Raw genomic sequence first — 24,095 nt, 5'->3', positions numbered from 1 at the left:
GGTCTTGGCGAATCTTCTTCAGAACCCGAGGAATCAAGGGTATGGGAGGGAACGGGTAAAGGAGATGTGAGTCCCATCTCAACTGAAACGCGTCCCCCAACGCTCCCTGCATCGGATACTGGAGACTGCAGAATGACAGGCAGTGAGCATTCTCGTGAGTGGCAAACAGGTCCACCCGAGGAGTTCCCCACGTCCGGAAGACGTGACAAACCACCTCCGGATGGAGCCTCCACTCGTGGTCAGTAGAGAACTGCCGACTGAGACTGTCTGCACGCACGTTCAGAACTCAGGCCAGATGATTTGCTATCAGACGAATCTGATGATCCTGAACCCAGGACCAGAGACGCAGAGCCTCTCTGCAGAGGCAACTCACAGTAGTGTTGTCCGTCAGGACTTGAACCGACTGAAAGCGAAGGGAAGGGAGGAAGGCCTTGAGTGCCAAACATATCGCCCGCAACTCCAAAAGGTTGATGTGAAGCAACTTTTCCTCTGGAGACCAAAGTCCCTTGATCTCCAGATCCCCCAGATGCGCACCCCACCCTAAAGTGGATGCATCCGTTATCACTGTGGCCACTGATGGAGGTAGTTGGAAAGGCTTTCCTTGAGACAGATTACCCTCCACGCTCCACCAAGATAGATCCACTGCAGCTTCTCTGGAGATCCTCACAGATTCCCTGAGCTCTCCATTGTGTTGATACCACTGCCTGCGGAGGCACCACTGGAGCGCCCTCATGTGCCAGCGTGCATGGTTGACCAAAAGAATGCAGGAAGCAAACAGACCGAGCAGACAAAGGACCTTCAGGACTGGAACGACCGCTCCATTGTAAAACAAAGGAATAATTTCCTGTATGTCGAGAATCCTTTGAGGAGGTGGGAATGCTCGACACACAGGAGTGTCCAGTACCGCCCCTATGAACAGGTTGCGCTGAGAGGGCACCAGGTGAGATTTGGGTACGTTTATCGAGAAACCCAATTTGTACAACAGCTGAGTTGTAACCTGCAGATGATGAAGCACCTTCTCTGGCGACTCCGCTTTGATCAGCCAGTCGTCCAGATAGGGGAAAACTGGAATCCCCGATCTCCTGAGACGGGCTGCCACCATTGCCATCACCTTGGTGAAGACTCGAGGTGCAGTAGTAAGACCAAACGGAAGGACAGCGAACTGATAATGTTGCGACCCTACCGTAAAACGGAGATACTCCCTATGCGATTTCAGGATGGGGATGTGGAAATACGCATCCTGCAAGTCGATGGACACCATCCAGTCCTCCTGTTGCAGCGCTTGAAGAACCTGCGCAAGGGTGAGCATCTTGAACTTCTCCTGCTTCCGAAAAAGATTCAAGATCCTGAGGTCCAGGATTTGACGCAGCCTGCCATCCTTCTTCGGAATCAGGAAATACCGGGAGTAGCATCCCTGACCCCTTTCCTGCTCTGGAACCACCTCTATCGCACCCTTTTTCAGTAACGTTAGGACTTCTCCTGCAGGAGAAGAAGGTGGTCCTCCGAGCAGGAGCCGGAGGGTCATCCTGACTGAAACCCGGGACTGAGGCTGCAAGATCGGAATCATAGCCTGAATATCCCAGACTCGCTGCTCGGGAGGATAAACCCGAAACAGAGTCAAATCCAGAACCGCTCCAATGAAGGGGAGCTTCTGAGAGGGACTCAGGTGCGACTTCGGCACGTTGCTGGAGAACCCCAGCAAGTGCAGGAGGTTGGCCGTAGTCTGAAGGTGGTGGACGACTCCCTGGGGCGAGCCTGCCCTCAACAGCCAGTCATCGAGGTAGGGGAAGACTGACACCCCCGACCTGCGCAGGTGAGCTGCGACCACCGCCATCACTTTCGTGATCACCCGAGGGGCACTGGTAAGGCCAAAGCGGAGCACGGCAAATTGAAAATGCGCCTGGCCTACCGTGAACCGCAGGTAATGCCGGTGGGCCAACAGGACAGGGATGTGAAAATACGCGTCCTGCAAGTCCAACACTACCATCCAGTCTCCAGTCTCCAGGGTTGAGGGCAGCCAAGACCTGAGCTAGAGTCAGCATTTCGAACTTCTCCTTCCAGAGGAAGCCATTGACGTTCCTGAGGTCCAAGATGGGGCGCAGGCCCCCTTTGTCCTTCTTGGGGACCAGAAAGTAGTGGGAATAACACCCACTCCCTACTTCTGGCCCAGGAACGCGGTCGATAGCCCCCTTGGCCCCGAGGGCCATAACTTCCTGGTGGAGAAGCACCAAGTGATCCCTCGACATGCGGTGGCACCGAGGTGGCATGGCTGGAGGGGTGGACTGAAAGGGAAGAGAATAACCCTTGCGGATGATCTGCAACACCCACACGTCCGATGTGATATCACGCCAGTAGTGGAGGTGGTGACGGACCCTGCCACCCACCGGCGTGGGGTGCCCCACAAAGCTCAGATTAGGAAGGTTTGGAGGCAGAAGCAGCGGGGGCGGAGGTGGACTGTCACCCATGCTGGTTTCCAGAACCGCCCCTGCGGAAGCCGCTTCCGCGCTGAGTCTGGTTCTGCACAGACTTGAAGGAACGTGCCTGGGTGCCCCTGCCTTGGCCACGAAAGGAGCGAAACCCAGGAGTGGCTGGACTCTTCGTGGAAAGACCTAAGGACTTGGCTGTGGCCCGCGAGTCCTTAAAGCGCTCCAGCGTGCTGTCAGCCTTCTCGCCAAACAGGCGAGTGTCATCAAAGGGCATGTCCATGAGCGAGCGCTGGACATCAGGCAAGAACCCAGTGGATCGCAACCAAGTGTAGCGATGCAGCGCCACAGTCGTAGAAATCGCCCTACCGAACGAGTCAGCAGTGTCCAGACCACACCGAATGGCGAACTTAGCCGCATCCTTACCCTCAGAAACTGCCTGGGAAAGCACGGCATGGACCCCTTTGGGGCACAGAGGTAACACCTGAGCAACCGTGTCCCACACCGCTTGGGAATAGCGGCCCAATAAACAGGCGGTATTCACCGACCGCAGCCCCAAGCTGGCCGACAAGAACAACCGCTTACCAAACTGCTCCAGCTTCTTAGAGTTCTTATCCGGCGGAGCCGTGGGAAAGGCACTCTGCGACGTCGAGGCCTGGATGCTTGCCTTATCTCTACAACGGCCCCCCACAGATGCTGGGGATGCCTGGTTTCACCTTGGAGATACCCAGAAAGGGACCATCTCACAGGGATAGCCAGGACGGGTTCCCCAGCAGTCTATAGCGCCGGGACACCTCCTTGTGAGGTAGCTGTCCGCGCTTTACAAATATCAGTATTATTATTATTATTATTACCAGACTCTCAGGCGTGGGATGAGTGGTCAAGAACGCGGGGTCACCAGGCGCCGGGCGGGGACGCTGTGATGATGAACGAGGACAGCGAGTAAATTTCAATCAGTTTATTCCACATCAGGCTGGGCCATCCAGACAGAGTGACCGCAGCTGGCACAAGTACAAGATCAACTGAATGGAACTAGAACACAGGCCAGAACCCTCACAGTGCAGGGTTCTACACACATAGCATTGCAACAAGCATATATAACTGTAACATAGATTACTACATAGGTCTTCCCTCTAGAAAAGCAAAGACTGGAAAGTACAAATAAAAGTGGAAAGAGGGAAAACAAGAAAAGAAGAAAGAAAGAGAAAGAAAGATGAAGAGCAGAAGGAGGAAAGACAGAAATGAAACAAATAAAATTAGTAAAAAAAAAAACAACACTGTACCAATACTATACTAAAGAAGAAATCTTAGTCGAAAGCAATGAACCTCAGGGCAACATGCCCCGCACAATCTATATAAATTTAAACTCTGCAGCGGTGAGGAATACTTCTGTCTCGAACACTGTGCCTCAGGACAAGTTGTCCCATACAATCGTTGTTACTCACAGGAGTTTCATTGCTAAGACAATTACTGGGGAGAAAACTCTTCACCAAAAGGCTCTTATTCCACCATTGCCCATTTATGAGTTTGACAGAATTGCCTCTCACATCTGTAACTTTAAATCGGTGAACTGAACTTGGAAGAGCCCTTCTTCACATGGACAGGTTTCTTTATGGAAACATAATCACCAGACTTAATAACAAAATCTTTAACAGACTTCTTGGAATCAAAATAAAGTTTTTGTTTTTCTTGAATTAATTCCACCTGACTCCTGACACTCTTATCATTCCATTGTTTTCCTTTGATCCACTTACTCATCCAACCAGGACAAGCCATGGTAGAAGCTCCACGCCCACGCAATAGCTCAAAAGGTGAAACCCCTGTAGTTGAGTGAGGAGTAGTTCGGTAAAACCAAAGCATGCTTCTCACAGAATTAATCACAACACACTTGTTTGACAGAGCCCACTGTATGTATTCACCTACTACTCTGTTCGTTCGTTCAACCAAACCATTGGTCTGAGGGTGGTACAATCAACTTCTCAGATGTGTAATCCCACATGTGTGTAAATAATCATCAACCTCAGAAGCGACAAACTGTGTCCCATTATCTGTCACCAAAAACTCAGGGAACCCTTCCTTCAAGAAGACATCACTACGGAAGTCCACTACCATTTTGGCACTCACCTCTTTCACAAATTTAATCTCAGGCCATTTTGAATAGTAGTCCATAAGGACTAAAGCAAACTTTGAAGAGGGATCAAGTGCATGGAATGGTCCTACAATGTGCAACCCCAACTTTATCGATGGTGCTGATGGCAATTCTATAGGTGACAAGGGTAGAGTACGCATCTTCGCATCTTTGTCGCAGCTAGAACAAATGACACACAACTTAACAAAATCATCAATTTCACTATTCATAGAAGGCCACCAAAATGAAAGTCGCACCCACTTTTTGTCAATGTAACGCGCAAATGTCCCTCGTGTGCACATTTAATTAAATTAGCCCTTAATACAAGGGGAGGAACAAGCCTGTCACCTCTTAGTAATAAACCATCTTCAATGGTAAGCTCATCTGCAACTTGTTAATATGTCTTAAAGTCAAAACTCAGGTTACTCTCCCTGTGCCAACCTTCCATGATAAATTTCATGACACGACCCAAAGAGACATCAACAGAAAGAGCTTGACGCCATTCATTTTCTGACACAGCGCACAACTGTGGAAGGTCTACAGCTGCCACAAGAAGATCTTCCCTGTCTTCCTCTTCTACATTTGGTTAGTCTTCCACAATATCAGAAGAGCGGGATAAAAAAATCTGCACACCCATTCTTACATCCAGGAATATATTCTGCAGAGAAATCAAATTGAAGAAGTTTTGAAGATAAGCGTGCAATCTAGGGTTGAAACTCCTGACATTCTTTCCGCTGAGGATGAAAACCAATGGTTTATGGTCAGTTTGAAGACAAATCTTCCTTCCCCAACGAAAGTTTCTAAACTTCATCACAGCCCACCAGCATGCCAACAATTCCCTCTCAATAACTGAGTACTTCATTTCAGCAGGAGACCAGATTCTGGAGGCAAACCCAATAGTCCAGGTCTCCCCTCCTTTTTTTTTGAGAGAGAACTGCCCCAAGTCCGACATTGCTAGCATTGACTGTGAGAGTTCAGGTAAGAGACGGATCATAGTGTTTCAGAATCTTTGGTGAACTGAACTGTTTCTTCACCCACTCAAACACATCTTGGCATTCCCTGCTCCACTTGAACACAACACCCTTCATGAGCATACGTGACAAGGGTCTCAAGATTGGCCATTTTGCTAAAATATGTCAGGCTGGTAGAGGCAGGTTCAACCCAAAGCCTTCTCCTGTGAAATGTGTTGTTGATGAACGAGGACAGCAATTTACTACAGCCAACAATCGCTCCTCAAAATGAAGTGACGGCGCTCCTTCACAATGCTGCAACCGCTGTGAAGATCCAATTTGCAATCAGCATCCGCTCGTGGGTTCCTGGGGATGGCCCAGTGCTCGTCGCCAGAAATGATGTGGTGATGAACGAGGACAGCAAGTAAGTTTCAATCAGTTTATTCAACATCAGGCTGGGCCATCAAGACAGAGCGACCGCAGCTGGCACAAGTACAAGATCAACTGACTGGAACTAGAACGCAGGCCAGAACCCTCACAGTGCAGGGTTCTACACACATAGCTTTGCAACAAGCATATATAACTGTAACATAGATTACAACAGACGCCTGGCAACATTTTTATCCACAGGGGCCCCTGTGACCGGCCACGACCAAGTGCCCAACAGAACGTCGGTGAGGGCGTCATTGAAGGGAAGCAGAGGCTCCGACAAAGCCAAAGCCGTCTGGAGCACCTCAGTAAGGAGGTTCGTTTTGAGGGCTACCGCAGGAAGATCAAGATTGAGGACCTCAGCAGCCCGACGGAGCACCATTGTGTAGGAAGCGCCCACCTCCATCATAGGCAGGGGAGAGACAAACCCTGGGTCAGAAGAGACATCGAGGTTGCCGGCGTCCTCCAGATCGTCCACCCAGTCCTGCTCAGAGTCACATTGACAGGCAAGAGGGTCCTCGGCCCCTCCCAGACATCCTACACCTCCATCGCAGGAGGAACCGGTCGCGGCGGCAGAGCCGGAGAGGGGACAAACGGCGCCGGGAACGACACCGGCTGGTGCCGGGTCGGCGCCGCCTCCCAATGCGGATCCCAGGTAGGAACGAAATGGTCCTGGAATTGGGGCAAGGGGGGGACAAACGGCACCCACTGCAGCACCGGAGGTGGAGCCGAGGGCATCGCTGAGGCCAGAGCCGGCAGCACCGGACCTCGTGGCGCCGGGGCCGGAGGCAACGGCAGAGGATCCTGTGATGCCGAGGCTGGATCCATCGGCGGCGCAGGCGGGTCAACAGGATCTGGACACGCGGGGCCCGAAGGCGTGCCGGCGGGAGCACGAGGCCTAAAAAGGCAGTCCATGGTGGCAAGAAACTCTTGCACCTGTTCAGGAGTTGCCGACGGACCCGGGTAAGGCGGGTAGGCTGCGGGACTCCCAGGCTCCTAAGGAGCCGTAGGGGCAGAACCCCTGTCCCCCTCGTCCGCATCTGAGGACCAACAGGGGGACGTCAGAGAGCGAACACGCTTCTTCGACTTCTTTTTATGTTGTCGCTTACCGGAATCCAATTGCGAAGACTTGGAGCCCGAGGAGCGACGACTGCGGCCCCGCATGCGGTCCCGGACCTGGAGCGGCGTTGGGACGAGTGTCGGACCTCCAGCAGCTTCCGGCGCCGCTCCCTCAAGGCCTTCGGGGCCATGGCTCGACAGTCCCGGCAGGACCGGGAGTCATGGTCAGTCTCCAGACAGTAGAGGCAAACATCATGGGGGTCCGCCACCGACATGTTGCTACGGCAGGCCCCACAAGACTTAAAGCCAGGCATCCCTACGTACACCAGGAGAAAAAGGCGGATACAAAAGTCTCAAAAAGGTAGTCAAAAGGTGACTAAGGTACGTGCTCTATCCGGCCCTGCGTTTGCTGGCGCGGAAAAAGAAAGAACTGACGTCAGCGCGAATGGGTGGAGCCTAAGTAGTCTCCGTGACGTCATCTCGGCGCATACGACGCCAGTGACGGGCACGGAGCCGCACGACGCCACCTACTGACTCACAAGGGTACTGCTACGAAAAGACTTTCCAAATCCAGTCTGACGCCTGGGGATATTCTAAGGTAAGGAATCTATCACTAACGTGTCTCTTTCAGATATTGTCTATTTGTGTGTTAACACACTTTCAGGAGTTGCCCAGATTAGATGCAAATGATCCTTTATTTCTTGATCTGGTCACATCAATGGGCATTAAAACTAGGTATCGCGAATGGAAATTTGCTAAGAACAATTCAATTCACACTAGGAAGGGCTTGGCTGTGTTTTTGTTGTAGTGCAGATAATGTCGCCCTTCAACATTCCAAACATATTGAAAGAGACAGGCCAGAGTGGAACAAACAAGGCCTCTGCCTGCAGAGAAAGCCTCCTTTAACCCAACTTCCTCTTCATAGAACTAGGTTTCATGTGCCTTTGCGGAATCTTTACACCCTTTCACTTTACCAGATTGCGACTCTGACCCCTAGAATGCGTGTGATTCATTGGACGGCACCCAGTTTCACATACATCTGTAATTCATCTAAATGCACCTATCTATTGGTGTGTATATTAGAATTAGTTTCTTAAGACTGGGAGATTGTTTGTTTTTATTTGTTCAGACCATATAAAGGGCCTTCGGTATTCCTACTTAAATGGGAACAGACACAGCTATTTCACTGCCGTTAGTGGCGAAGAAGCCTTATACTGGTGTGATTTTTTGCATCATAATTTGTCTAATTCCGATAATTAGGTATACAACCATGTTTTGATCATTTTGATGATAAATTTTCAGTTTTATTTAGTTGATCTTATTGTATTTCTATTTTTCCTTCCCATAAAAATAAAATTGTTGGAGTGTCTGTGAGCCTACACCATACATAAATTTGCCCCTACAAAAATGAAGACGTACCTAAACCTACTATCAAATATGTGCTTTCGATACGCTAAAACTAGAGTTGGAATAGTATACAGATTCAGTCCAGCAATCGGTGGGAAGTGTTTCTGGGAGTGAAAGTTGGTGTTTACTTGCTCTTCAGTGACGTGCCACCATTGTCAGGCAATCCCTTAATGCAGTGGCAGCTGGCAGTTTGTGGGGTGTACCGATATAGTGAAAAGAGGTTGTTAGAAGTTATGGATAGGCGACACTGGCACTCCATATGTCTAGGTTTATATATTCTAAGTCTGTTCTCGGGTGTGGGTTTTACCACTGCATGGTACTGAATCTGCTTTGAAGATATTGTGGCAGCACTAGCTGAAGGAGATCTGTCCCCCATCACGTTATTAGACTTGTCCTTAGCAGTCGTGTTGTGGACAACCTAATCTCATTACAAGAGGCATTCACAATTGGCCTGGTGCTAGAGTCATCCCTGTGATTGGTCCAGTCTTTTTTGTTAGGAGGGAACTACAGATGAAGCTCCATACTTTCTTCTCAGCATCAGTCACAGTGGATGGTAGAGTTCCACACATCATGCCGAAGGATGAACTTCTTCACAAGTTCTTTCCTGGGCATGGACTCTGGTCCCACTCCTACGAGGATGACATACAAATCTATCTGGCATTATTGAGCTATAAGAGGACCTCTTCACTGTCACACAATATCCAGACATGTGTAGTTTTACAACAGTCGGGTGTTCAAGCTGAACGGGGCTATAACAAAGGTTTCTCTTGAGACCACGCACCAGTGTCTTAAATCACAGAACAAAAAGAACAGCCCCTCACCACGTTCTTCAGTCATTAAACGGTCTTTGGGTATCATATGGTATGAAGGAGTTGACCACAAACACTTCAACTGGGGGTGTGGGCATTCTTTCGACTTTGCCAGCTACTCTGGTTCATATATTTTTACATCAGAAAGCAGTAGTCTGGACCTTGAATTACACCAATGTTGTACAGCGAGCTACCAGCATATTACACGGGCAGCTGCAGAGGGTGCAAGAAGCAGATATTTGGATTCAGTCGCTTTACCTTCAAGACAATGGCACTGGCTGCTCAGAAGAAGATATTTTCAAGGCTCATTACATGGTGTTTAGGTGTTTACAAGGAGTTGTTCACATTTAAAAAGCATTTTCTGACTAAGCATCCTATAACATTCGGAAAAAAAAAATGAATCAATGTTCAAAAGAAAGGAGTAAAAACACTCCTCCGGCAAAAGTATCTGCTGGACGCAGGCAGTGAGCAAAGTTTGGAGTAGAGCACTGGTGCCAGCAGCTGGTACTAGAAACCCATTCTCTTCTCCAAGTGCTCCATCAGAGGGATGATGAAGCAAAATGATTGGCCTGCATGTAAGAGTCAGCTAGCCCACTGCAGGCTTTGGGCCCCCAGGTATGGTTTCGTGGAGGAAGCAGGATGGAGGCATGGACAGGGGAACTAACAGAGGGGCATCTAAGGGCACTATCTCATAAAACATTCAAAGAACCCTCCATCCATCACAGGGCTCAACAAAGAGCTAAGAGAGACAACCATCACTCACTGCAGAGGGAGACTCAGGAATTTGTGCTGTCAAGACGATGCATTCCTGCCAAAGTGATGATTTACAATGCATAAGAGGCAATCACAGGAGGACCAAACCTATAGGATTGTGGGTGGGAGACCTCAAAGGAAAAGAACCACAAAGCCTGTATGGGTGGGTGGCAACTGTCTGATGCGAAGACTTGAAAAGTCAATCACATAGGCTACTGTTCCCTCGGAAGGTATCGTAATGTCAATCTGTTTGACCCTCTGCCACAATGGACTGACTGCCATCATCACAATGTCTAAGGGAGGACTGGTAGTGTTTGTTTGTCCCTGGCACTGCACTTCTCTTCTTTTGCAGTAATTAGGACAACCACAGAATGAATGAATGAATTTGCATTTATAAAGCGCATGGTTACCAGAAGGCCTCCCAGCGCTAAGAGCAGAGTCATCACACTACTACAGCTAGGCATCAAGGAAACAGAAAGGTTTTCAAAAGTTTGCAAAAAGATAAATAGTTGTCCTCCAGACGGATGTGATGAGGTAGCTGGTTCCAGCATTTGGCCGCGTTGTATGAAAAGAGGCGTCCACCACTCCGAGATCTGTTTATCCTGGGAACAACTGCCAGGTGTTTATTCACAGAGTGCAAGGACCTATTGGGACAGTAGGAAGAGATGATAGATTGGAGAATAGGTGGGCCCTTGGACGATAGGACAATACACAGAGTTTTAAACTGAACTCTTTCCGCAACCGGAAGCCAATTGAGCGAGGCAATGGACGGTCTTGCGGATTCCCGATTGGGGATCTGCATAAGGAGGCGTGCTGCACAGTTTTGTACAGTCTGTAGTTTTTTAATTGTAGCGCAAGGAGATCCTAAATAAAGCACGTTGGCGTAGTCAAGTCGAGAAAGAATCAGAGCTTGAACCAACAGTCTCCTAGCATTGAAAGGCAGCAGTGGAAGAATTTTCCTGATCATCTTTAAAATCCCATAACAGGTACCTGCCACCTTCCGTGCTTGCTCATTAAAATTTAGATTATGGTCCAGCCAAACGCCAAGGCCTTTGATCTGATATTTGGGAGGAGGCATAACGCCCAAGCACCCAGGCCAGAGTGAGCTGGTGTTCAGGGTGGAAATTTTGCCCAGGAACATCACCTCCGTTTTTGCCCCATTACTTTTTAAAAATGAGCCTTCCATCCACGCGGAGATCCTTTCCAGACAGTTGGCCAAATTAGTTTCCGCATTATCAGATTGGTTAAGGGAAACAATCAGCTGAGTATCATCAGCATAGGTGACAATCTGAATGCCAAAGGGCTTAACGACCTCGGCCAGGGGGCTCATATAAACATTAAAAAGCGTGGGGCTCAGGGAAGAACCCAGAGGCACCCCGCATCTCAAAGGCATACTTTCAAAAATAAAGTTATCCTCAAATACTTGGAACGACCTGTCATCCAGAAAGGACTCTAGCCACTTAAGTGCTGTTCTGGTCACTCCTACCTCTCTAAGTCTTGAGATAAGTAGTTGATTAACTGTGTTGAAGGCCGCGCTAAGGTCAAGTAGAACAATTGCCGCGGAGCCGCCGACATCCAGAATTTTTCTGGCTTCTTCAACTACTACCAGCAGGGCAGACTCCGTGCCCTGTTGGGGTCTAAAACCGGTTTGTGAGGGATGAAAACATTCATTCTGCTCCAAAAAAGCGGAGAGGATAGAGTTAGGAATATGCTACTTACCAGTATGCATCTGTTCTTGGCATGTACAGCTGCAGATTTACACACTATGCATAGGTCACCATCTGGTGTTGGGCCCGGATGTTTGCACTTGTTTTTGTCCTGGAAAGTCTTTGGAAGTCACGAGGTAGGTGACTCCTCCTTAGCATCATAGTGCGCATGGGCATCGGCTCCATCCTCAGATTGTTTTTCGCCAGCAGGGAAATAATGGAGCTTTGTAAGAAACAGGAAGATGCCTTTGTATGCTGTATCTAAATAAGATAATACTGGAACAGATAAAGGAAGCCGGGGAGGCGGGTGGGCGTGTGTAGATCTGCAGCTCTACATGCCAAGAACAGATGCATACTGGTAAGTAGCATATTCCGTTCGAGGCATATGAGCTGCAGATTACACGCTATGCATAGATTGTATAGCAGTCCCACTCCTTAGCGGCGGCCACCAGTATCTGTTGCAGTAGTCTGAAATAGGGTTTTGAGTACAGCTTGGCCCACACTAGCTTGTTGTTTTGATTGCACATCTACACAATAGTGTTTTGTGAACGTGTGCGGTGTAGACCATGTAGCTGCTTTGCAGATGTCATCTAAAGGAATGTTCCCTAAAAATGCAATAGAAGCCCCTATTTTTCTTGTAGAGTGGGCTCTAGGAGGAACAGTTAACGTACGTTTTGCTTTTTGGTAGCAAATTTGTATGCATTTAACAATCAATCTGGCTATCCCGGACTTCGATATGGGATTGCCTTTGTGTGGTGGTGAGAAAGAAACGAAAAGTTGTTTAGTTTTTCGAAAAGGTTGTGTTCTCTCAATGTAATAGAGCAATGCTCTTTTAACATCGAAAGTATGAAGAACTCTTTCTGCGACTGTGTGTGGTTGCAAGAAGAATACAGGCAACTCCACAGATTGATTAAGGTGGAAGGGAGAAATGACTTTAGGGAGGAATTTAGGATTAGTTCGGAGAACAACCTTATTGTGATGGATTTGTAAGAATGGTTCCTGAATAGTTAGTGCTTGTAGCTCACTAACTCTTCTTAAAGAAGTTATGGCCACTAGGAAAGTAACCTTCCATGTTAAGAATTGTAGCTCACATTTATGTAGAGGTTCAAAGGGAGGTCCCATTAGTCTTGTGAGAACAATATTTAAATTCCACACAGGTGAGGGTGGAACTCTGGGAGGAATTATCCTTTTGAGTCCTTCCATAAAGGCTCTGATGGCAGGTACCCTGAATAGTGATAAATGTTGTCTATTTTGTAGATATGTTGCTATGGCAGCAAGGTGTAGCCTAATAGACGTATAGGCTAAGTTGCACCTTTGTAGGTGTAGTAGGTACCCTATGATGTGTTGGATAGACACATCTAGGGGATTGATGTTATTGTTATGACAATATATCATAAATCGTTTCCACTTGGCTGCGTAGCAGGCTCTAGTGGTAGGGCGTCTAGCTTCCTTAATGATGTTCATACAGTCAGGAAGAAGGTTAAGGTAACCGAACTCTAAGATTTCAGGAGCCAGATCGCAGGTTGAGCTGAGCTGGGTCCGGGTGTCTGATCTCTCCACGGTTCTGGGTTAGGAGGCGTGGTGAGAGGTGTAATCTTTGGTGCGGAACTACTCACAGTTCCAGCAATGTGGTGTACCACGGTTGTCTGGCCCAAGTTAGAGCAACTAGAATGAGAGTCAGTGAGTGTTGCCGTAGTTTGAGCACCACCAGTGGTATGAGTGGGAGAGGCTGAAAGGCGTACGCAAATCTGCCTAACCAGTTCATCCATATTGCATTGCCTTTGGACAATGGGTGTGGGTATCTGGCGGCGAAGCTTGGGCATCTGGCGTTTTCGTAGGTGGCGAAGAGGTCTATCTGTGGTTGCCCCCACATTTGAAAGAATGGTTGAAGAACTTGTGGATGGAGTTCCCACTCGTGGATCTGTTGCGTTTGACGACTTAACAGATCGGCTATGCTGTTTTGGACTCCTGGGACATGTTGGGCTAGGAGAAAAATGTTCTGAGGTATAGCCCATCTCCATATGTTCTGTGCTAGCGGAGAGAGCTGCAGAGACTGTGTCCCACCTTGTTTCTGTATGTAGTACATTGCTGTTGTGTTGTCTGTGCGGACTAGGACAGTCTTGCCTGATATTTGTTTTTGAAATGCTTTTAAGGCTAGGAATATGGCCAGTAATTCCAGGTGATTGATGTGGAATAACTTTTGTTGAGGTGTCCACCTGCCCTGCATAGTGTGATGTAATAGGTGAGCTCCCCAGCCGGAGAGTGATGCGTCTGCTGAAGGAACTGGCTCTAGGAACGGTCGCCCTTTGGAAAGGTTTTTGGTGTGTCACCACTGCAGAGAGCGATGAGTGCGACCTTCTACCAACACCAGATCTGTTAGCTGACCTTGAGCCTGGTTCCATTGGCGTGCTAAGCACTCTTGTATGGGACGCATCTGGAGTCTTGGTGAGGCACTATGAATATACAAGAGGCCAACATCCCTATGAGCTGCATGAACACTCGAGCTGGAAGAGAGTGATGCGGCTGAAATTTGGGTAGGAGAGCTAGAATGCTCGCTATCCTGGCTGGACTGGGATAGACTAACGCTTTTGAGGCGTCTATTGTGGCGCCGAGGTACTGTTGCGTGTGAGAGGGTTGCAGATGAGACTTGGTGTGGTTTATTGTGAACCCCATGTCATGGAGTAATTGGATAATCGCGGGAGTGTGATGAACACACTGGTTGTACGAGCTGGCTTTTATGAACCAGTCGTCGAGGTATGGGAAGACATGAATGTTTTGTCTCCTTAGATGGGCTGCGACTACTGCTAGGCACTTTGTGAATACCCGTGGTGCTGTTGTGACTCCGAAAGGGAGTACATTGAATTGATAGTGCTGCCCGTCCACAACACACCTGAGATATTTTTTGTGAGCTGCGTGAATGGGAATATGGAAATAGGCGTCCTTGAGATCTAAGGTAGCTAGGAAGTCGCCCTGTGAAACTAGAGGGAGGACTTGCTGAAGTGTGACCATGTGGAAATGGTCTGATTGTATGTAGGTTTAGTGGCCTGAGGTCTAGAAAAGGTCTCAGAGAGCCATCTTTCTTTGGTATGAGAAAATACAGGGAGTAAACTCCCGTGTTTTGTTGATTCAGGGGAACTAGATCTATTGCACTTTTTTGTAGTAAGGAAATTACCTCTTGTGTCAGGAGTGACAAATGTTCTGCTGACATTGGACGCTGTTTCGGTGGAATGTTTGGGGGAGGTAGAGGTAAGTTCGAGACAGTAACCTGATTGCACTATTTGTCGCATCCACCCGTCTGTGGTGATGTTGGTCCAGACAGGAAGGAACTGTTGTAGTCTTCCCCCGACAGGAGTGGAATGGTCCGGGGGAAGCGGAGGGAAGTCATTGGGCAGGGGTGGAGGCAGAGCGGGTGTTAGTCTTGCCTCTGCCCTTGTTATTGTTGCCTCTGTATCCTCCTCTCTGATAATCTCTGGTGAAGGTGGATTGGGTGGGAGCCTTGTAAGAGGTGGATTGGGTATCAGACAAGTATCCCCTGGAGTTGCCCTTGTAGGATGAGCGACGAAAAGAGCGTCTGGGAGCTTGCGATTGCAAAGCTCCCATTGATTTGGCTGTGCCCGTGTCCTTTTTCATCTTCTCAAGGGATGCATCAACATTAGGGCCAAAAAGGTGTTGGTCGAATGGTTGGTTGAGGATAGAGCTTTGCACCTCAGGTTTTAAACCGGAAATGCATAGCCACGCGTGCCTGCGGAGAAGGACACTTGTGTTTACTGCTCTGGATGCCGTATCTGCCACATCGAGAGCGCACCGGATGGAGGTATTCGTGATAATTTTACCCTCCTGTTTGAGGTCGTTGGCCTTATGTTTGTATTTGACGGGAGGTGTTGGAGTAGGGACTCCAACTCATCATAGTGAGCCCTATTGTATCTGGCTAACAGGGCCATTGTGTTTGCGATGCACCAAATGTTAGCTGCCTGTGACGCTGTTCTTTTGCCAGAGGCGTCGAGGAGTTTAGACTCTTTGTTGGGCGGAGCTGCATCACCTGATGTCTGCGAATTAGCCCTTTTTCTAGCATTTGAGACCACCATGGAGTCTAATGGAACAGGGCCCTTAACGTAAGCTGGGTCTGTAGGGGCAGCTTTGTATTTTTTCTCAATCCTAGGATTGATGACTCTAGCCCTGACAGGGTCCTTAAATACTTCTGTAGCGTGATTAATAACCCCTTTGAGCATGGGTAAAGTGGATGTGGACCTTTGGGTGGTGTCAAAAGTGCCCATTAAAAAATCCTCTTCGACCGGTTCTATTTGTAGGTCGACCCTGTGAAACTGGGCAGCCCGGTGTATCAGCTGATTAAAACCCATGGTGTCTTCTGGTGGGGAAGGCCTAGAGGGGTAGATGTCATCTTGCAGGACATTAGGGACATCAGGCGTATTATAGTCATCCCAGGGGTCAGGGGAACCTGGTGGACTGGGGTCCCCTAGTGGCAGGTCGTGGTCACCGTCCCCTGTGTCATCATATGTGTCGTCATCGACTATTGATGTATGGAATGGCATAGGAGAACAAGGTGGTTGGGTAGGTGGTGGAGGAGGTGGAGGTTGAGAAGGGACCCTAAGAGGTGATGTGGCTATGTCCCTCTTTTTAGGTGGTGGAGCTGGTGCAGGCATGTCCAGTGGTCTTTTTCTGGAACTCAGAGTCAATTGACCAGTTTTAGGGTCTTTAGTTAGAGTTTTTTGTTGAGGGTCTGGTCGAAAAAGCTCTTCTGGAGAAGGTTGGGTGTTCCGTGCCGAGCGTGTCGGCATTAAGGGCTTTTTCGGCACCAGCTCCGGAGCGGTTTTGGGCTTCGAGCCGTGTGGTTTGCCAGTCTCTGTGTGCTTCTTCAGTTTCAATGGTTTTTTCGGCTGCGAAGAGTGTGAGTCTGAACTTTTGGGGTGTGGGTTCTTCGTCGGCTCAGTGTTTTTTCGGTGCCGGGGAGTCACTGCTTAGTGTCTTCGGTGCTGAGGGCTTCGGGGTGGAAGTAGCGGTCGGCCCGGAGGATGGGTGCGGCTTCTTTTTTGGTGCCGATGATTGGGCTTCGGTGTTGGTGGCAGGCAGACTCGAGCCCGAGTCACTGGAAGGCTTGGTAGGCTTCTTTGCCGGGCCAGATGGCGGGGCATGGAAAGCGGTGTGTCGGTGTGCACCTGAGCCCGAAGGTGAAGGTGTGACCAAAGCCTTTGTTGTTGTAGGGAGTGGGTCGGCGTCTCTACTTACGACCCGTTGAGCTGGAGTCACTTCTTCGACGTCGGAATCATCGGCTTCGGAGGCGCTGATGAGGCCTTCTTCGACCCGCTCCTCTGGCACATTGACGCCCTCTTGGAAGATGTAGTCGGGGATCGAACTCAACGAGCGAGCCATGGTCCTTTGAGCTAGTAAATCCCGGATGGTGTTCTTTGAGCGGAAAGAGGCACAAGCTAGGCAATCTCTGGCCTCGTGCTCGGGAGAGAGGCAGAGGCTACACACCTCATGCAGATCGGTGTGGGGAAACTTCGACCCACATCGAGGCCACTTTTTGAAAGGCGTCCTTTCCATGAGCCAGATGCCAAGGCTCAGGTCGGCCCGAAGGCCTTCTTCGACGACCGGCATCGAAGACTTGTAGAGATGCGCGCGGGTTAGGGTTCGCGATCAAGACAATATCGTCAAAAGGGTGAAGGATTGCGCGTCGAAATCGGTAACGGTTCCGAACTGGAGCTCGAGAAACACATCCGAGCCTGATGACGGAAAAAAACAATCTGAGGATGGAGCCGATGCCCATGCACACTATGATACTAAGGAAGAGTCACCTACCTCGTGACTTCCAAAGACTTTCCAGGACAAAAACAAGTGGAAACATCCGGGCCCAACACCAGATGGCGATCCATGCATAGTGTGTAATCTGCAGCTCATATGCCTCGAACACATACTTTTCAGCAATTTTTGAAATCCCTGGCAGAAGCGAAATCGGCCGGTAATTAACAAATACTTCTGAATCCAGACTCGGTTTTTTGAGAAGGGCTTTGACCATAGCCCGTTTCCAGAGAGAGGGAATGAGACCAGAGGAGAAGGAGATATTAATAAGGTCCAATATAGTTGGGGGACACCATACCAGAGACCTGATTCAGAATAGTGAAGGGGGGGCACGTTTCTAGGGGCACCAGATTTCAATTGGTTAAGATAATTTTTTAGGGATTTCATATCCATGGGAGGAATTGCCTCAAAGGGGGGATCAGGCATTCGTGATTGGTCTGTCAGAAGGGAGGTATTCAGAAATGCCGGAGTAGGGGAAAAAGCCAAATAAATATCTTCAATGTTTAAAAAAAAGAATTTTTCCAAATCATTGCAACGCCCTAAAATGTCAACAGAGGGTAAGGATGGAGAGGGGGGGTTAAGAAGAGATTTCGCAATCTGAAAGGAGATTTAGAGGCTGAGATAATCCTTTTTTCATAATATAGGGATTGAGCACTTCTAATTTCTGCCTTGTATGCTTTAGTGGCTTCTCTGTATTTAGTTTTCTTACTGGGAGAGAAATCTTTCCTCCAACTTCTCTCCAGGCATTTGCATTTTTGCTTCAACTCTAAGCTTGGGAGTGTTCCAGGCAATTCTATTGAAACCATTCTTGTTAGTTTGGGGACCAATAAGTCTAAAGAGGAATCAAGCCAGTTATTAAACTTATCGTTGGCGATTTCTGGGTCATCCTCAAGTACGGGTCTGGTATTACTAAGAATTAGCGCCCAGGCCTCAGGGAGGAGTTTTGACCAATTACGACTCAATTTTGTAACCGTTTCCACAGGCTGACTGCTAACCGGAGGGGTCCAGGAGAAGGAAATCATATGATGATCCGACCAAGGTATAAGGGATTGGCTTTGACAACAAGGTTGTTAATGTTGGAAAAGATAGGGTCAAGTAGATGGCCTTTTTGGTGAGTGGGGCCAGTCACTTTCAAATTAAGTAAACGAGCACCCAAACTGTCAGTCACTTCCTCTGCAACAGGTGAGGATGTGTCATCAAAATGGATGTTAAAATCATCTAATATGGAAAAATTGGGAAGAGAGCTGACTGACTTGGCTATTATCTCAGGTAGGTCTCTGCTGAAATGGCCAATAGCTCCTGGAGGGCGATATATTAAGACCCCAGAAAAGGTACAAGTATGGGAGAAACCAAGTGCAAAAGAGAGACTTTCACAATCAGGAATCAGACTTGCTGATAAGCAACAACAGAACACATTTGTGAATGGTGCAAGTCACTGATTCGGTCACAAAACTGAGACACAAAGGAGAATTTGGGAGGCAAGCAGTGGAAAAGCCAAACAGCCACAGTAATCAGCTGGAAAATAGGACCACAAGAGTGCAGGACAGAGCAGAACGAAAGGAGCTAGTGACATGATTTTCTCTCATTTCAGGATCAGGGGCTTTTAAATTGCTTGTTTTGATTCTTAAGCTATTTAGGAGTATGAATGGAATGGGTGCAAGTTAAAGGGCAGTGAAGACTGAACCACACGCTCATGGACATGGACCTGGATATGGCACTGCTAGGGGTGAACCGAAATGTGGACAGGCAACAGGGAAAGGGGCAGTGGACTGGGAGACCTGGATTATGAGCAGGCACTGAAGGGGCATTTCAAATAAGAGGTAGCAATGTGCAGGCTGGTGGTAGATAGTACAGGAGACTGGGTAGTAATCTGCAGCTGGAGCTCGAGTGAAGCTTCTACGTCCTGGTATTTCATGTGGGCAAAAAAGTCTTAATTTGGTGCTTTTTAAGACAGGCCAACTGTGATGCTGTTCTTATAAATGGCTAAGTCATAAGCGTCACTGCTGGTGATTACACTCAGCATATAAAAAAAATGGTTAATCAAAAATACATTAGTCACCCACAACTTCCTCAATTACAAGCCTCTACTTGCTCAATGCAGAGTTCACTGCTGGACAAACTCCTCAACCCTCCCCAGCTGATCCACAGCGAGGTTCACCACTGAAAACAACTGGTTTGCCATCTGCGAATTATAACAAAACTGGTGCTCGCACCTGCAACTGATGGGGGAGGAGCCACGCACAGAACCTCACAGTAACTTCCTATAAAGTTTACATCACAAGCTGGGTGTTTGCACAATGGTTAGGCAGTGCACGCCAAGTTGGTCCTGGAGATGCCAGTGTTGTTCCCGATATATGCAAAATAGGGGTTTTGATCCACAGCTCTCAACCTGCAACTCTCACAAGAAACCAACTCCATACAATATTCGTGCAATTTAGCTCACCTGCAGGAAAATGTGCAGATGTTGATGGCGCATCACCTGGTGCCGCTGCAGATGTTGTGCTTCCCAGGGGTGGGCCTGCCACATACAGCATTGCGTGCCTCGTATATCCTGGGCACTGACGACACACAATGTATGGCTGACTGAAAGCATAACAAAAGAGACTGCCAGCATTGTTTTTATATCTGCAGCAGGTTTGAAAGACAATCAAGGAGAACAGAGAGCACTAAACTAATGGGTCCGGCACAGACAGTAACATCAATATCAAAACCAGGCCCTAAACTGGGGCAACCCCACCTGCCAAGTGCAGGTTCCATTTTATCACAACTACAGTCACATGAAAATGAAGATTTTAACCAACTGCATACCCGTGCTGCGGTCTAATGATTGGAGAAACACACCCACCAGCAGACCGCCCTCCCATGAAAAGTGGCTCCTCCCTGGGAACAGCTCAATGTGCGCTGTGCTTCCCCTCCAACTTGTTTATTGAGAGGAGGGTTTCTCTTGTTCAATGTGTTTACTCTTTGTTTATACAATACCACCTCAATTCTCTTACTTGTCACACTCATATTATCCGGTCCCATGTACTTGCAACAAATACCTGATGATGCACTGATGAATAATTGAAATATTCTTATTTCAAACCTTAACTCTGAATGAAGTAATCCTTGAACTAGCTTAGGTAGAGAAAACGTTGCGGTGAGGTGGGTGGAGCGGAGTGGTGGTGAAGAGGAGTTCCACAATCTGGAACCTCAGAAATCCAAATTTCCTATCTGAAACAGTATACCATTATTTAGAACTCTGTCTGTCATGTCATGATTACACTGGCAACCCTTCACTTCAAAACCTGATCAATAAATTACTACTAGACCTACAGACGGAGTAAGTTAATAAAGTTAATAGATCCACTAGGTCCCCATTTGATCTTGTTTCGTCTCAATGGTATAGAGTAGAGCACAATGAGACGAAACCTTATTCAGGTGATGTTCAAAGAGGGCAATGGCACATCTCTGGGCACAAATGTTAGGCAATCGGAGAAAGCATCCTTTTGTTCACATTGTAAGGAGTTACCTGTGCCAGCAACGCCTCCATGATCCCTGATGTGCATGCAAAGCACTGGAAGCTTGCATACTAGTGAAAGGAAGATCATTTTTCCATCAGCTGCTCAGATGAATTAACTCCTGCCTTCCACCTTCACCTGCAGATTTCCTAGCCTGTTTGCCCTCTTCCCATGCTGACCATGGCACTCTGTCCATCTCTCCTTCCCTCCAAAAATGGCCAAAACTGCCTGCTAACTCCCACCGCCAAAGCACACCCACTTGCTCCCTCGCTATCTACCCCAAGCTCTCCGTTATGTTAACACAGATGTTCCTTGTTCCCCATCCAGGTTCACACAGCCCTTTCCCTTTTTGAAATGATCCCTACATTCTAGTCTGTGAATATTCTTCCCAGTTTAGTTCAGCTAAGAATTGTTTTGGAGCAGATGGTGTTTGGGGGTGCTCTTGGGAATTTTCAACTGAAAAAATGTTCATTTACTTTAGGCATCATCTCTTCATTTATGACATGCCAGTTTCTCCGGCCTCCTCCACCCCTCCAGGTCGCCAGATGATGCCCATAACCCACAAGTGGAGGCCTTTGACATAATGGTGGTAATTCTTGGCAACTTCAGATATTCATGAAATGCTGTCCACCCTAGGTAGCACGCTTGTCTTAGCATAATGGTGGTAATTCGTGACATATGGTGGAAGTGGTTACTATCTCGGATAAATGACGAGATATGGATTCCGACACCAACTCAATGTTGAAATCCACTTAGCGCCAGCCAGACTAAGTTATTTTGCATATTCAGCCTCAAATAAGCTGTCAAACACAAGGAGATGATGGACGGAGCACTGAAACTTTTCAGACACTCACCCCCAGTCACAGATCTGGGTTGAATCCATCATCGTTCTTTAGCTCACTTCGCCACCCCAGTTCAGGCCAGCTATATGCAAATCAGTCTTGACCCTGTGCCTTAGGGGAACAGTCCAGCCCGAACTGCCAAGCCAGGTCTTCCCTGGACTGGAAACAAGCATCCTGGGACCGGTTTCAGGGTAGCACCTCTCATCAGATAGGCTAGCTTGAATCCAGTGGCAAAGTGAGCAAGGGACCCATGTCACTGCACCAAATCCCCAAGCCACTAATTTTCCTGCCCCCTCGCTACCTGCCACTAACAGACAAACATTTTGGGCATGATTATTTTGCCAACAAACACCCTTCCTCCATCTTCGCCCAGTCTCCTCTCTTCCTGGCCCATTGTGTCCATGTCTACTGTCTTCTTCCAGCTTTGTGTGGTATAAAGTTCTATACAAACAATGAACACAACATACCACATGACTGGTGTTTCAACACAGTAATCTTTCCTCCACCAATGGTATCCTTGCTAAATAACTTATTCTGTATTTCTGAAACGTAACATAGTTGTAAGTTGCAGGTGGGCTGAATCAATCATTTGATAGTAACAATATTATTGTTTGGCTTAGAATGACATTTCAGTAATCAGAAAACAGAGGCAATATCTTGGCAAATTTATCTAATAGCTATTCCCCTCAGAGTTTACCTAATATCAGAGGATTCACTATCTACGTCAGACAAGTCCAACAGATCCTCAGAACTTCCTTCTTCATCCGAGAAGGTCCGCCGCACCTTGGGCTGGAGCATGTCTTGAGTGATCTTGTTTCGGGCATCCATGCTGCGCATGTCCTCTTCACTGCGGCCTTTGTCTGTAGTAAAAAGACACATAACAGAGCTTGGGTTTGAACTGAAGAATCTTGCAGGACAGCACAAAAGATGCCAAAGTTCACAAACCAGGCCACTGCCACATATGCTAATTGGTATATACTTAGAATCAGAGGTACTCGTGTACCTGTAGCTAATAAAAACTGCATGCAACCTGTACACTCCAGGGTCTACCCATTAGTTCCATGACAACCATTTTCTTTCCAGGATGAACAAAATAAGTAAATGTGCTTATTTTAATATATGGGGACGTTAAGAATTACCAAAAACTTGACAAACTATTACATGTATTTCAGGAAAAATCTGACTGAAGAATTTCAATTAAGAAGATTCAAGTTATTAAAGTTCAGTTACTAAATAGTATTGTTCAATTACAGCTGAATTTTCTAGATCCAGTACACGTACTGCAAATTTAAAAGACCAATTACAAAGCTGTGGAGAGGCAATTCTTACTCCCTGTTTTGTACAAGAGGTTGATTTGAAAAATTAGCATACATATTCAAGCGTGCACTATACTTGCCTGGGTGTTGCAGAAGATAGGCTTCCACCAAGTTGTTCAGGATGTGGTTTTTGCAGATCCGCTCCACCGGACACCGACAGGTTGGACAAAGAGAAGAGCGTTCCATCCACCCTGAATAGCAGGCAGCACAGAACGTGTGCATGCATGGCTGCAAACTGTGTCAACACAAAATGAAAGGTAACATCAATAATAGAACTCTTCCTGTCTCCTGTTTCTTCTTATTTGGAACAAGACTACATCCCAGACGCAGGGCAAAAGACTGTCCGCAGATGGAGCATCATCCTGACCTAGAGGGCATTCTACAGCATCAGAAAATTCTACCAAAGCACCGTAATCCGGATCAGCATACTTTAAATACTGCACCCACACAACTCAACACTACATCCAAACTCTGCCAGTCAACTTCAATCCTTGACTGCAGAAGACTAAACTAGGCCAGAGAAAGTACCATATGTTTGTCAGTGCCAAACTGGAGCAACCAACTATCACAATTGCACAGAGCTCTGCTAAAGTACATCTGTCCTGGCTGCGGTACAAGGTCAACCCAGAAAAGGGATTCACAATAACTGCAAACACCCCAGATTCTCTCAGTCTAGGAAACAGCTGCACATGAGACATTGCTCTGCAGACGAAGATTCAGCCAGACCAAGATTTGAAACAAAGTACATCCGGGTGTTGTGCACCCCGATTTTGAAAGTTATTGGCTCATTTCTGCTACACAGGTCTGTGCTGGTGCATGCTAATGCTAGCATACATCATTCTAGGTTAAACATGTTGCATTTCATATCTAGTCTAGAAGGTTAACTACCACTCCATTATCAAGGTAAGTAGACGTGGAATCAAGAATAGTAAATCTACACTGAACTAGAAGTTTAG

At 47.7% G+C, this 24,095-nt stretch overlaps 1 protein-coding gene across 6 annotated transcripts in view; it reads right to left on the bottom strand.

The window, feature by feature from the left end:
- CHFR (checkpoint with forkhead and ring finger domains) overlaps positions 1-24,095 on the bottom strand; it is a 347,673-nt gene that overhangs the window by 108,495 nt on the left and 215,083 nt on the right. For 3 of the 6 annotated variants that reach the window (XR_014970933.1, XM_085636275.1, XM_085636277.1), the window contains 3 exons: positions 23,220-23,374; positions 22,521-22,683; positions 19,925-20,085 (listed from right to left, as the gene is read on the bottom strand). Coding sequence is in view for 4 of the 6 variants with exons in the window: in XM_085636275.1 (XP_085492401.1) it covers positions 19,925-20,085; positions 22,521-22,683; positions 23,220-23,374 (479 nt within the window). In the remaining 2 variants the exon portion in view is untranslated. The remainder of the gene's footprint in view (positions 1-19,924; positions 20,086-22,520; positions 22,684-23,219; positions 23,375-24,095) is intronic. The other 3 variants (XR_014970934.1, XM_085636276.1, XM_085636278.1) reach the window with 1 other exon arrangement.

Source organism: Triturus cristatus, chromosome 11, assembly GCF_964204655.1.
Source record: "Triturus cristatus chromosome 11, aTriCri1.1, whole genome shotgun sequence".
NCBI classification, from domain to species: Eukaryota; Metazoa; Chordata; class Amphibia; order Caudata; family Salamandridae; genus Triturus; species Triturus cristatus.
The sequence above is the reverse complement of the archived record's forward strand: the minus strand, read 5'-3'. Positions and strand labels throughout refer to the sequence as shown.